At 40.7% G+C, this 15,276-nt stretch overlaps 1 protein-coding gene across 5 annotated transcripts in view; it reads left to right on the forward strand.

Annotated features, from left to right (window-relative positions):
* LOC109899946 (calcium-activated potassium channel subunit alpha-1) overlaps positions 1–15,276 on the forward strand; it is a 203,328-nt gene that overhangs the window by 92,438 nt on the left and 95,614 nt on the right. For all 5 annotated transcript variants that reach the window (XM_031835376.1, XM_020495617.2, XM_031835378.1 and 2 more), the window contains exon 3: positions 2,914–2,975. In XM_031835376.1, coding sequence (XP_031691236.1) covers positions 2,914–2,975 — 62 coding nt within the window. The remainder of the gene's footprint in view (positions 1–2,913; positions 2,976–15,276) is intronic.

Consider the following 15,276-nt stretch of genomic DNA (forward strand, 5'->3'; position numbering starts at 1 on the left):
TAAACTGGAAACCATATATCCTTAGGCTGCATTTATTGTAGTTGGGGATTTTAACAAAGCAAATTTGAGGAAAAGGCTACCTAAATTCTATCAGCATATCGTCCATTGCTACTCCAACTTCCGGGATGCATACAAGGCCCTCCCCCGCCCTCCATTCGGAAAATCTGACCACGACTCCCTTCCTATAGGCAGAAACTCAAACAGGAAGTACCCATGCTAAGGACTATTCAACGCTGATCTGACCAATCGGAATCAATGCTTCAAGATTGTTTTGATCACGCGGACTGGGATATGTTCCAGGTAGTGAAAATAATATTGACGTGTACACTGAGAAGGTTACTGATTTCATCAGTAGTGTATAGGAGATGTTGTACCCACTTTGACTATTAAAACCTACCCTAACCAGAAACCGTGGATAGATGGTAGAATTCGTGCAAAACTGAAAGCGTGAACCACCGCATTTAACCATGGCAAGGTGACTGAGAATATGGCAGAATACAAACAGAGTATTCATTACAATGATTCTGTACACTACAGTATACTTGCTTGTTTTGTCACATGAACTGAAATTAGGCGAACTATGGTGGAGCGATTTCTGCATAGTGCATCTTTAATCTGTAGTCTCTCCCAATGTGAGCCTAGATCTGTTTGTTTTGCCAACTCCCATGATCCTTGTAATGCTGAACACTAGGCATAACATCAACCATAAACATGCTTAACAGTACTAACATATCTGGGAGCAGGCTTTAGATAGACTACATGTTCAATTGTATTCAAAAGGCCCTCCCCTATTAGACAGACAGAGAGAGAGAGAGGGTGTCACTCAATGCCCTTGTTTTGTTATTGTGTTAGCTATATGACTAGGCTCAAGGCTTCGCTGTTTCTCTGTTTATCCCCTGCTGTACTGTCGCCTCATCTCACTGTATTGACATGATGAGCCAAGTTCTTGTTTACAGTTCTGTGTGTTGTATTCCCTTTCAGCTAGTGTGTAGCATACTGCTCTATTTACAGTTCTGTGTGCTGTATTCCCTTTCAGCTAGTGTGTAGCATACTGCTCTATTTACAGTTCTGTGTGCTGTATTCCCTTTCAGCTAGTGTGTAGCATACTGCTCTATTTACAGTTCTGTGTGTTGTATTCCCTTTCAGCTAGTGTGTAGCATACTGCTCTATTTACAGTTCTGTGTGTTGTATTCCCTTTCAGCTAGTGTGTAGCATACTGCTCTATTTACAGTTCTGTGTGTTGTATTCCCTTTCAGCTAGTGTGTAGCATACTGCTCTATTTACAGTTCTGTGTGTTGTATTCCCTTTCAGCTAGTGTGTAGCATACTGCTCTATTTACAGTTCTGTGTGTTGTATTCCCTTTCAGCTAGTGTGTAGCATAGTGGGGCGGCAGGGTAGCCTAGTGGTTACAGTGTTGGACTAGTAACCGAAAGGTTGCAAGTTCAAACCCCCGAGCTGACAAGGTACAAATCTGTCGTTCTGCCCCTGAACAAGGCATTTAACCCACTGTTCCTAGGCCGTCATTGTAAATAAGAATTTGTTCTTAACTGACTTGCCTGGTAAAATTAAAATAAAGTGCTCTATTTACAGTTCTGTGTGTTGTATTCCCTTTCAGCTAGTGTGTAGCATACTGCTCTATTTACAGTTCTGTGTGTTGTATTCCCTTTCAGCTAGTGTGTAGCATACTGCTCTATTTACAGTTCTGTGTGTTGTATTCCCTTTCAGCTAGTGTGTAGCATACTGCTCTATTTACAGTTCTGTGTGTTGTATTCCCTTTCAGCTAGTGTGTAGCATACTGCTCTATTTACAGTTCTGTGTGTTGTATTCCCTTTCAGCTAGTGTGTAGCATAGTGGGGCGGCAGGGTAGCCTAGTGGTTACAGTGTTGGACTAGTAACCGAAAGGTTGCAAGTTCAAACCCCCGAGCTGACAAGGTACAAATCTGTCGTTCTGCCCCTGAACAAGGCATTTAACCCACTGTTCCTAGGCCGTCATTGTAAATAAGAATTTGTTCTTAACTGACTTGCCTGGTAAAATAAAAATAAAATAAAGTGCTCTATTTACAGTTCTGTGTGTTGTATTCCCTTTCAGCTAGTGTGTAGCATACTGCTCTATTTACAGTTCTGTGTGTTGTATTCCCTTTCAGCTAGTGTGTAGCATACTGCTCTATTTACAGTTCTGTGTGTTGTATTCCCTTTCAGCTAGTGTGTAGCATACTGCTCTATTTACAGTTCTGTGTGCTGTATTCCCTTTCAGCTAGTGTGTAGCATACTGCACAGTTCTCTCTGTGTTTGTGTGTATTCCCTTTCAGCTAGTGTGTAGCATACTGCATAGTTCTCTCTGTGTTTGTGTGTGTTCCCTTTCAGCTAGGCTAGTGTGTTTGTGTGTGTTCATGGGTGTAGTTGTAGCCTCGCATTCTCTTTTATAACCCTGTCAGAATGAGATGATGTGATGTGTAGCTACTCACTATGTGTATATTCTAACAGTGCCAGTTAAGAATGATTTATCCTTGGCCTTAAAGTTGAGATCTGCGATTGGCAAAACAGCGCCACTGTCCACCAGAAGCACATTTGTTATTGCATTGAGGAAATTAGCATCCAGCATTGTGGTAAAAAAAAAAAAAAATGGCAGTACATACTCTACTGTTCTATTGTGTGTTCAATGGTGTGCAATGATGTCAGAGGGATAAAACAGTATTTGGTGAAACGGACGTGGCAGTTTCACCAATCTGGATTCCAGCTTTAATTAATGAACATAGTATCTGCCTCAGTACATGTGATATCCCCAGAGTAGGCTAATTACTGGGACCTTTATGTTACCTCTCAGTGTGTTACTTAATAACATGGAATGCATTAGATGGTCTCTAAGCTTTGACCTATTAATAAAGACTAACTTTTCTTCTCTCTCCTCTTCAGGTGGTGCTTGTGTTTGCCCTCAGCATCGGAGCCCTTGTAATATACTTCATAGATTCCTCTGAGTAAGTATACTTTTTTTGCAACACATTACAGCTGTAACCTACAGTGTATCGTGCTTTTTGCTATGTTAATATACTGGAAACTATTGCACTGTGACAACAGAGCTCTACTAAACAATGAGATGGTCTTTTTGCTATGTTAATATACTGGAAACTATTGCACTGTGACAACAGAGCTCTACTAAACAATGAGATGGTCTTTTTGCTATGTTAATATACTGGAAACTATTGCACTGTGACAACAGAGCTCTACTAAACAATGAGATGGTCTTTTTGCTATGTTAATATACTGGAAACTATTGCACTGTGACAGCAGAGCTCTACTAAACAATGAGATGGTCTTTTTGCTATGTTAATATACTGGAAACTATTGCACTGTGACAACAGAGCTCTACTAAACAATGAGATGGTATTTTTGCTATGTTAATATACTGGAAACTATTGCACTGTGACAACAGAGCTCTACTAAACAATGAGATGGTCTTTTTGCTATGTTAATATACTGGAAACTATTGCACTGTGACAACAGAGCTCTACTAAACAATGAGATGGTCTTTTTGCTATGTTAATATACTGGAAACTATTGCACTGTGACAGCAGAGCTCTACTAAACAATGAGATGGTCTTTTTGCTATGTTAATATACTGGAAACTATTGCACTGTGACAACAGAGCTCTACTAAACAATGAGATGGTCTTTTTGCTATGTTAATATACTGGAAACTATTGCACTGTGACAACAGAGCTCTACTAAACAATGAGATGGTCTTTTTGTCAATGGGATCCAAATCTAATCTGGCAAATGATGTGGTACAGGTGGACTAATGTGGTTATAACCTGATATATAGAGAAGCTGTAATAATGTGTATTTTACCAGGTAAGTTGACTGAGAACACATTCTCATTTACAGCAACAACCTGGGGAATAGTTACAGGGGAATGAATGAGCCAAATGCAAACTGGGGATGATTAGGTGACCGTGATGGTATGAGGGCCAGATTGGGAATTTAGCCAGGACACCAGGGTTAACACCCCTACTCTTACGATAAGTGCCATGGGATTTTTAGTGACCACAGAGAGTCAGAACACCCGTTTAAAAGCCCATCCAGAAGACGGCACCCTACACAGGGCAATGTCCCCAACCACAGCCCTGGAACAATGGGGTATTTCTTTAGACCAGAGGAAAGAGTGCCTCCTACTGGCCCTCCAACACCACTTCCAGCAGCATCTGGTCACCCATCCAGGGACCAACCAGGACCAACCCTGCTTAGCTTCAGAAGCAAGCCAGCAGTGGGATGCAGTGTGGTATACTGCTGGCACTGAAATATGATATCTGAAACTAAATATATGCTCCTTACACATATTTAAACATGTTTGATGGTCTGCAAAGTGGATAATACAACTGTAACTGTAGATGTGGCAGATTATGGTAGTTATGGTTGGTTTCCTGTACATTCAAAATCACATATACACAAAAAAATGAGGGTACTTCAAGATTCTTTGGGAAGGGTGATGTTTCTATGTGGAACCAAACTGACTACAATAACCCTTTGAGCTCTTCAATGGTTACAGTTCACAAAAGGGTTATTTGCTCTTTTAGCGATAATAATGTAGAGGTGGCTCATTAGAATATTTTAAGACTGGGTTTGCGCACAGCTCGATTTGTGCAACCATGAATGAGTGCCATTCCAGTTTATCTAATTTGTTGTGCTATTCCCTTACATATTATAAATGACTATGGCCAATGATGGTGTTGTGTCAATTGAGAGCAATTACTAAATCAGTCAATGGTTATTAATTCTCTCCTCAGGGACCCCCACCTGTTCCAGCGGTAGCTCACTTGATTCAACTTCTCAATTCAAATCACATGAACTTTTATGTCACATACTTCGTAAACAACAGGTGTACACTAACAGTTAAATGCTTACTTACAGGCCCAACAATGCAGAGGGTAAAGAGAAATAATTGAAAAATAACAACACAATGAGTAACAATAACTTGGCGATATACATGGGGTTACTAGTACCCAGTACATGTGCAGGGGTACAAGGTAATTGAGGTAGATGTGTACTGTACATACAGTGGGGAGAACAAGTATTTGATACACTGCCGATTTTGCAGGTTTTCCTACTTACAAAGCGTGTAGAGGTCTGTAATTTTTTATCATAGGTACACTTCAACTGTGAGAGATGGAATCTAAAACAAGAATCCAGAAAATCACATTGTATGATTTTTAAGTAATTAATTTGCATTTTATTGCATGACACAAGTATTTGATCACCTAACAACCAGTAAGAATTCCGGCTCTCACAGACCTGTTCGTTTTTCTTTAAGAAGCCCTCCTGTTCTCCACTCATTACCTGTATTAACTGCACCTGTTTGAACTCGTTACCTGTATAAAAGACACCTGTCCACACACTCAATTAAACAGACTCCAACCTCTCCACAATGGCCAAGACCAGAGAGGCAATTATTAGAAAATGGAAGAAGTTCAAGATGACGGTCAATCACCCTCGGTCTGGGGCTCCATGCAAGATCTCACCTCGTGGGGCATCAATGATCCTGAGGAAGGTGAGGGATCAGCCCAGAACTACACGGCAGGTCAATGACCTGAAGAGAGCTGGGACCACAGTCTCAAAGAAAACCATTAGTAACACGCTACGCCGCCATGGATTAAAATCCTGCAGCACACGCAAGGTCCCCCTGCTCAAGCCAGCGCATGTCCAGGCCTGTCTGAAGTTTGCCAATGACCATCTGGATGATCCAGAGGAGGAATGGGAGAAGGTCATGTGGTCTGATGAGACAAAAATAGAGTTTTTTGGTCAAAACTCCACTCGCCGTGTTTGGAGGAAGAAAAAGGATGAGTACAACCCCAAGAACACCATCCCAACCGTGAAGCACGCCTCAATGTTTCTGTCCTTTGCCTCCTGTTTGTCCTGTCATGTCCGTTCTGTACTTTACCTCCTGTCATGTCCTTTCTGTCCTTTACATCGTGTCCTGTCATGTTATTTCTGTCCTTTACATCGTGTCCTGTCTGTCCTATCCTTTCTGTACTTTACCGTCTGTCCTGTCCTGCCATGTCCTTTCTGTACTTTACCGTCTGACCTGTCCCGCCATGTCCTTTCTGTTCTTTACCTTCTGTCCTTTATCTCCTGTCCTGTCTGTCCTATCCCTGTCATGTTCTTTCTGTCCTTTACCCCCTGTCCTGTTCTTTCTGTCCTTTACCTCCTGTCATGTCCGTTCTGTCCTTTACCTCCTGTCATGTCCGTTCTGTATTTTACCTCCTGTCCTGTTCTTTCTGTCCTTTACCTCCTGTCCTGTCCTTTCTGTCCTTTACCTCCTGTCCTGTCCTTTCTGTCCTTTACCTCCTGTCCTTTCTGTCCTTTACCTCCTGTCCTGTCCTTTCTGTCCTTTACCTCCGTTCCTGTCCTTTACCTCCTGTCCTGTCCTTTCTGTCCTTTACCTCCTGTCATTTCTGTCCTTTGCCTCCTGTCTGTCCTGTCCCTGTCATGTCCGTTCTGTACTTTACCTCCTGTCATGTCCTTTCTGTCCTTTACCTCCTGTCCTGTCATGTTATTTCTGTCCTTTACCTCGTGTCCTGTCTGTCCTATCCTTTCTGTACTTTACCGTCTGACCTGTCCTGCCATGTCCTTTCTGTTCTTTACATTCTGTCCTGTCCTGCCATGTCTTTTCTGTCCTTTACCTTCTGTCCTTTACCTCCTGTCCTGTCCTTTCTGTTCTTTACCTTCTGTCCGTTATCTCCTGTCCTGTCTGTCCTATCCCTGTCATGTTCTTTCTGTCCTTTACCTCCTGTCATGTCCGTTCTGTCCTTTACCTCCTGTCATGTTCTTTCTGTCCTTTACCTCCTGTCATGTTCTTTCTGTCCTTTACCTCCTGTCCTGTTCTTTCTGTCCTTTACCTCCTGTCCTGTCCTTTACCTCCTGTCCTGTCCTTTCTGTCCTTTACCTCCTGTCCTGTTCTTTCTGTACTTTACCTCCTGTCCTGTCTGTCCTGTCCCTGTCATTACCGTTCTGTCCTTTCCTGTCTGTCCTGTCCTTAATCTCCTGTCTTATCTGTCCTTTCTGTCCTTCACCTCCTGTCCTTTCTGTCCTTTACCTCCTGTCCTTTCTGTCCTTTACCTCCTGTCCCTGTCTGTCCTGTCCTGTCTGTCCTCTCCTGTCTTTTCCTGTCCTTTCTTTCCTGGCTTGTCTTTCTGTCCTGTCCTTTCCTGTCATCTCTTCATTTGAGAGATAAATCCTTTCCAGGTAACTGCCGTTGCCCGCCCTGGCTTACAGTACATTTCAACGACCACACGACACCAACAATCCTTTACTCACAGATGAAATTGCTTAATAAACTCTATAAGACAAGGATCAGAGCCTCTCTCAGACGGAACAGAACAGAACAGAACAGACAGGAAATACCAAATTTCCTGTTCTAGAACAATCAACATCACTCATTAAGCACTAGGAAACACCAACGGAACGCCCTTTCAGATTTTTGACGTGTTTTGCATGAAAAGGGCTATATTGGTATTATTTAGCCTACTGATGTGCCATTAGGAAGTAAAGGAAGGAGGCCTAAAAGCTTTTTTTATTGCCCAGAGAACAAGGGGGAGGTGGGGCCAAACTTACGTTTACATTTTATTTGTCAAATAGTAGACACACTTATCCAGAACAAATTACAGTAGTGAGTGCATACATTTTTAGTACTGGTCCACTATGGGAATTGAACCCACAACCCTGGTGTTGCAAGCATAATGATCTACCATCTACGGACTTTATAGAGAGAAGTCATTAGCCTTCTGGTCTCAAGAGATTGTGCCCAGCTAGGCTCATTCAGGCATTGGAATATTGTTTCACTACACAAAATATAACTTTTTACAACTTATTTATACTTTCCAATCCCTTTGTGCATTCAGTCTGAGAGAGTTATTCTGAGAGCAGTGAATGTGTGGCTGTGACTGTCCTGTCAATGCCTGTCATCACTGTTTGATATATTTTATTAAACATAAAAAAAGAAACTGAAGTGTGGGTGTCTGTGTGCCTTTGTTCTGGCTGGCTATATGAAGTTGGATACAAAATAGCACATTCTGCCCGAAGTACCCCTTCACAATGCACCCCCTCATGTGCAAGTGATCATTAAGCCTACTGTATGTTCTTATGAGTTTTCCCAAGTAGCCCATGTGGATAAGCCAGTACAGTGGTACTAGTACCCCAGGTTAAGAACCACTACACTAGAGTACTATGGTTAGCGCTGTCTGTTGTTTTTTGTGAGTGATTGTCCGATTTCATGATCTAAACGAACGCATGTAGAGTTATGTCCTATACCATGTGTACTCCCACCCTGTCATCCAGGTTACGACCTGAAATACCTTTTCACCTGATGAAGAACATATGACCTTTGACCTGACATTTAATCTTTTGACTTGCAAAATGAACCGTGTTGTGGTACTTCCCTTGTCAGTTTTTCTAAAGGTTATGATAATTATATTTCAATAAAATGTTGTATATAAATCAATTTAAGAAGTCTGTATTATCCCTCTGTCCATCACCTGAAGCATTAGCTGACCCAATGTCATTAGCTGACCCAATGTCATTAGCTGACCCAATGTCATTAGCTGACCCAATGTCATTAGCTGATCCAATGTCATTAGCTGACCCAATGTCATTAGCTGACCCAATGTCAACAACAAGGCTCTCAGCTTGCCTTAAGTCACACTTTGACTCACAGCGGCGTGTCGTCTGTTAAGTGACAGCTGGTTGTAACAGATATGGGCCCTTCCTGTAATTAGCCTTGTAGGCCTACTGAAGCATTATTTTTACACAATGTGCATTGTACATTTTAGGACATCCTCAGCCTCAATCATCCTTGAGTGAGTTGTCAATCTCTAAAGGCTTAGGGTGTGTAAATGTACACCTTCGTCTTGCAGGCAGAGATGGGCAAAAGATACATTTCTATGTACCTTATTACAAATACAAGATACTTGTCGTGGAAAATTACATAATTCATCTTGTCTTTGTGGGACTTAGTCATAAGCATAACACTTGTCTTTGTGGGACTTATAGCTAATATAGCTACGGTCCATTTGGGTGCGACTGCAGCATGTGACATCCCGTAGGTTTAGTATCTACAAAAAGTCACATATGGAAACTTGCAGAAATGAGCACATTATAGTATTTGCTGTTGTGAATGCAGTTAGACGGTTGAGCCCTCTGGTTGTCAACCTTGTGCTATCTTAAATCTGCACAGACAACTAATTACCTTTTACACACTATCTGCTGACTGCCACATATACAGAAATGATGTATTTTTCTATAAAAGCAGAGACCCGACTATTTGTTTTATTTTGTTTGTTAAGCCTTAAACTCAGACTTGAAAGCATAACAAACATAGTTGGGTCTCTGCTTTTATAGAAAAATCGTATAAAATTGTCGTTTGAAAGAATCTGCAGACTCTCTCTTCCTATAGATTTGCTATCACATACTCTAGAGACCATTGTATCATACTAAAATACAAAATACTTTTGGAAAGTATTGTATTTACATAAGAGACAGGTATATTGAGGTATTTTGTCATTTCAAAATACAAATACATTTGCAAGTACACGCCTTCACTAGAAAAACATTCTCAGTAATGGTAACAAAAAACATGTCACAGTCCTATGACTGTGAAATATGGTTGTTTACCTACCTTGAATATACTAAGTCACTCTGGATAGGTGTCTGCTAAATGACCAAAATGTAAATATACAAATGAACCTTTGCAAACCAGGCTGGGTATTATTCCAATGAGATCCACCCCCGAAATAAGGCCAATCATTTCAGGGGCAAACTTATTAGAATAATACCCAGCATGCTTTGAAGTGTTCATTTGTACGTTTACTTTTACATTATGGTAATTTAGCAGACACTCTTATTCAGTGGCAGTCAGAGGACAATTTTTTTTTCATGAGCATTGCCCTATTTTGATTACAGCATGTTGGATGACTGTCATTCTTATTCCATTCACCTAGTTCAATGTAACAGCAATAAGTTTAGGCTACAACATGATACTTAAAATGTCCCTCTGCTAGGTTGCTACAATCTAGCTTATGAATTAAAGTTTACAACGTAGGTGCACACAGGTCGATCATTAGTCCAACAGTTGCAAACAAGAGTTTCTATTTTGCAAATTCAGGTATGTTCATCCCCGTTTTGTTCCGTTTAAGGAACTTTTTCAACAGAATCAGCGGAATGAATACACCCCTGATCACGCGTAAACAGAGTTCACTTTCATGACAGCCACCTTATATTCTTTCTCGCATCTATGCGCTCTCCTCCCATCTTTTCCCTTTGTCCCTTGTGGACATCAATGCACAAAACATCAGCTGTATGTGACGAGGTGAAAAAAACTTTCCAAGCCAAACTATATCATAACTGCTACACACAGCCTACAGCATTGTCACCATATTAGCTAAAGTAACATTATAGTCAATATAGCTAATAGAACTAATGCGTGAGTAAACCTGCTACAATCATGCTGTAACGTTACAGTGTACACTCAGTAAGCAGTTTAACACTTACATCGGCAGGCCCCGATGGCAATAGATTTGTCAAACCAAAAGCTTATCTTGAGTTCTAGTGTTGTGTTGGATAGTCATAGCCAGCTAGCTAACATAGCATCCCTCTGTTTGAGCAGGGTATTTGAGTAGGCTAAACTGGCTAGCTAAGTAAATGAAACTGGAAAAAAATGTCTCTCTCTTGCTCAAAAACTGTTCAACTATTGTCTTTCTCTGTCTTTGAGTCAACTACTCAACACATTTTATGCACTGCAGTGCTAGCTAGCTGTATCTTTTGCTTTCAGTACTAGATTCATTATCTGATCCTTTGACTGGGTGGACAACATGTCAGTTCATGCTGCAAGAGCTCTGAGAGCTTGAACGACATCATAATTACTGTGTAAGTCTATGGAAGGGGGTGAGAACCATGAGCCTCCGCGGTTTTGTATTGAAGTCAATGTACCCAGAGGAGGACGGAAGCTAGCTGTCCTCCGGCTACACCATGCTGCACCCTACAGAGTGCTGTTGAGGGTACTGTAAACCTTCATACAAAATAGTATGTTTTAATCAATTATTTGGAGACGTGATTATATTTAGTATTGTTTTATCTGAAAAGGGATAACTTTTTAAATGTAAAAAATTAAAATCTCTGCAGAGGATGGTCCTTCACTTCCTCCTCTGAAGAGCCTTCATTGCTCTTATCACTCCAGAGTGGTATAGTACGATGTGATATAGAGTTCAACTCTGAATAACCGGTGACATGAAAGTGGCTCACCTTTTAGACACATACATTTCTATGGCAATGAATCCTTAAGGGATAGGCATCCCGCTAGCGGGACACCAGCTAACAACATCCGGTGAAATTGGAGGGCGCGCAATTCAAATAAATTATCGTAATATTAAACATTCATGAACATACACGTGTCATATCATTTAAAAGCTTAAATTCTTGTTAATCTAACTGCGTTGTCCAATTTCAAAAAGGCTTTACAGCGAAAGCATACCATGCGACTGTCTGAGGACGGCGCCCCACAACATATTTTTCAACCAGCACATGCTTCATAAAAATCACAAATAGCGATGAAATAAATCACTTACTTTTGAAGATCTTCCTCTGTTTGCAATCCCAAGGGTCCCAGCTACAACATGAATGGTTGTTTTGTTAGATAAAATCCTTCTTTATATCCCAGAAAGTCTGTTTAGTTGGCGCCATCAATTTGAGTAATCCACTCGTTCGAGTCCAAAAAGCTACCGCTAAACTTCGTCCAAACATTTCTGTTTAATCGTCAGGTACTCTAAAATGTAAATAAACTATAATATTTCATACGGAAAGTAGTATGTTCAATAGGAAAGGAAAATTCGTAAGCGTGCGCCCTCTCCCTCGCGCGCCGAATGACTGATATTGTTCAGGTGGTCTCCTAACCAAAGCGCCAAATACTTGTTCATTTTTCAAAAAAGAAGCCTGAGACCTTGAATAAAGACTGTTGACATCTAGTGGAAGCCATAGGAATTGTAATCTGGGAGATGAATTTACATAGAAACAATAGGTTTCCACAATAAGGGCCTGGGACCACAATTAATTTTTATTTCCGGTTGGATTTTCACCGGATTTCTTTCAATTCTGTTATAGTCTCAGACATTATGTTAACAGTTTTAGAAATTTCAAAGTGTTTTCTATCCAATGCTACTATTTCCTTGCATATCCTGGCTTCTGGGCCTGAGTAACAGGCAGTTTACTTTGGGCACATCAGTCAATCCGTTAACGGCATTGATTTGACAGCACCCAGTGAAATAGCAGTGGCCAAATTAAAAAATAGAAATACTCATAATATGAATTCATGAATCATACAAGTGTTATACATCGGTTTAAAGATGAACTGCTTGTTAATCCAGCCTCTGTGTCAGATTTCAATAAGGCTTTACGGCGAAAGCAAACCATGCTATTATCTGAGGACAGCACCCCATCAAACAAACAATGTAGTAATGACAATTACAACAATACTGAATGAACACTTATTTTAACTTAATATAATACATCAATAAAATCAATTTAGCCTCAAATAAATCATGAGACATGTTCAATTTGGTTTAAATAATGCAAAAACAAAGTGTTGGAGAAGAAAGTAAAAGTGCAATATGTGCAATGTAAGAAAGCTTAAGTTCCTTGCTCAGAACATGAGAACATATGAAAGCTGGTGGTTTCTTTTAACATGAGTCTTCAATATTCCCAGGTAAGAAGTTGTATTTACTTTAGGAATTATAGGACAATTTCCCTCTAGACCATGTGTATTTCATTAACCTTTGACTATTGGGTGTTCTTATAGGCACGTTAGTATTGCCAGTGTAGCAGTAACACAACGACAACAGCCACCCTCGAAGCAGCATTACCCATATTTGAATATGTCATGATGTTGGCCTGGGGACAGGTTTATGACAGTCATAAATACCTCTTCCCCCCTTTTTCCTCTCACTACCCTACTGATGTTACATTTGAAAAACCCATGGTTAACATAGAGATTCTGGGAACATCAGAAGGTGGGGGGAAATGAATTATATTCTTGTAATCCGACCAATTGAACATATGCGGTGGTACTTAATTAATATGATGTCAGTTCGGTTGTCATCTGAGACATTCTCATCAATGATAAGATGGCATAAACTCTAAAGTCTACACATCAGAGTTATCGGATTCACATGGAATTGTTGTTCAATTTAAATGTTTGAATATGAAATTATTCGTGATGAGATTAAATGTGATTTTAGCTTCTAAAATGTGAGATTTGGTTTTTCATAAGGTTAGGGCTCTGCTCAATCAGTGGCCCACCCCTGTGAAGGCCCTCCTCTCCCTTCCTATATAAAGCCTTGACGACAATGTAACCTCCTGCTCCGAGGATGTAGGGACGACGGTCCGATGTCAGAATGGTTCAGATAATAACTACAGAACGAAGCCAACATCAGCGTGAGCTTTGATTGCGAATGGTATGAACTTTGAACTCTTATTCACTACAGAAGTGATACCTCCTAGCTTTTGAGTTAGCATCAGCCGCTGCAAACGAGGGTTAGGAAGGAACAGACAGAGTATCCCGTCTATCACACAACGACATGTATCCAATTGACAACCAGAAACATTCTTCAAAGGACTCGGTTGGGCAACACGGCCTTCCATCTAATTGGCAAGATTATTTTTATTTCATTTGGATTTCGGTACAAATAAAAATGTTGCACTGACTCGACAATATATTAATGTTTCAGCATTCAACTGGCCTCGTGCGACATGAACATGCAGTTGCAAGCCCAGGTCGCGCAGGCTCGAGGGCTGGTCAATATCTACCTTCGTGACATGGCAGTCTAACATGCTGACCAGACCGCACGCATGCGTGTGTCTGCCATTGCATGCATGTTGATTTCGTCCCCGCACACCAGACGCAATGAGGACACGCAGATTGAATTATCAAAAACTCTGAACCAATAATATTAATTTGTGGACAGGTCCAAAAGCATTAAACATTTATGGCAATTTAGCTAGCTCGCTTACTGTTGCTAGCTAATTTGTCCTGGAATCTAAACATTGGGTTGTTATTTTAACTGAAATGCACAAGGTCCTCTACTCCGAGAATTAATCCACAGATAAAATGGTAAACCGAATTCGTTTCTAGTCATCTCTCCTCCTTCCTTCAGGCTTATTCCTCTTCTTTGGACTTTATATGGCGGTTGGCAACCAACTTAAAGGGGAATTACCACAACTGACTGGAGTGTGGACCTCAGTTTATCTTTCAATCACTGACGTGGGTATATGCTCCTAAAAACCAATGAGGAGATGGCTCATGGGTATATGCTCCTCAAAACCAATAAGGAGATGGGAGAGGCAGGACTTGCAGAGCGTCGAGCATCACAAATAGAACCAAGTTCGCGAGCATCACAAATAGAACCAAGTACGCAAGCAGTGTGGGTGCAAAGAATGAGTAACATGTATGTGTAAATGTATTTTGCGACGCTCGCGCACGCCAAGCATCTGGTCTGGTCAGCATGTAAGATGGAATCTGACGCCAACTGAAGCTGGCTAGCTTTATAAAACCCTGAGTAGATCTAGCTACTCAGGAAACAATTCTAGCTACTCAGGAAACAATTCAGAAAAGTCAATGTGAGGACTGATGAAGAAATACCATTAACTAAAAAGAGAGAGAAGGAGGGGAACTGTCTAGCTGCCAGGCTGTCCAGTGGACGCTTGATCCAGAATGAGTGGAGTCAGAACCAAGTGCAGCGGTGTCCTCTCTATGTGTTTGTCTTTTTACATAATCATCTCAAACTGTGTTTTGGTCCAATTGTTTGTCCTTCCCTAATCTTGGTTTGGATTTAATTACATTGAATTGATATCCTAAGATTACCATTATGGGTACAACAGCGTAATTCTTTTCTGTATTGTGGAAATTAAAATGAATCTGAGCCAATAACTCCAGTTTGGCCAAAAGGCTATGACTTTCAGTGTCTCTGGATAAGAGCATCTGCTGAATGACTAACATGTAAATGTGAGTTTCAGAAGAATAATGTACACACAGTTCTTTAAGGGTTAATCAGGGGTATATCAACATGTTACAATTACATGCTTGTTTGACTATTTATGCATATTATCATCCATTGGAAAATACAAACTTTTGCACCTTCAAGTTCTTTCATTCCTCTTCATTTTTTCACCTTTTTTTTAAATCAGGGAAGAAGAATGCATCTTCAATAAGTGAGACATTTCTAACATTTTTGTTTTCTGTGTG

The sequence above is a fragment of the Oncorhynchus kisutch genome, linkage group LG11, assembly GCF_002021735.2.
Source record: "Oncorhynchus kisutch isolate 150728-3 linkage group LG11, Okis_V2, whole genome shotgun sequence".
NCBI classification, from domain to species: domain Eukaryota; kingdom Metazoa; phylum Chordata; class Actinopteri; order Salmoniformes; family Salmonidae; genus Oncorhynchus; species Oncorhynchus kisutch.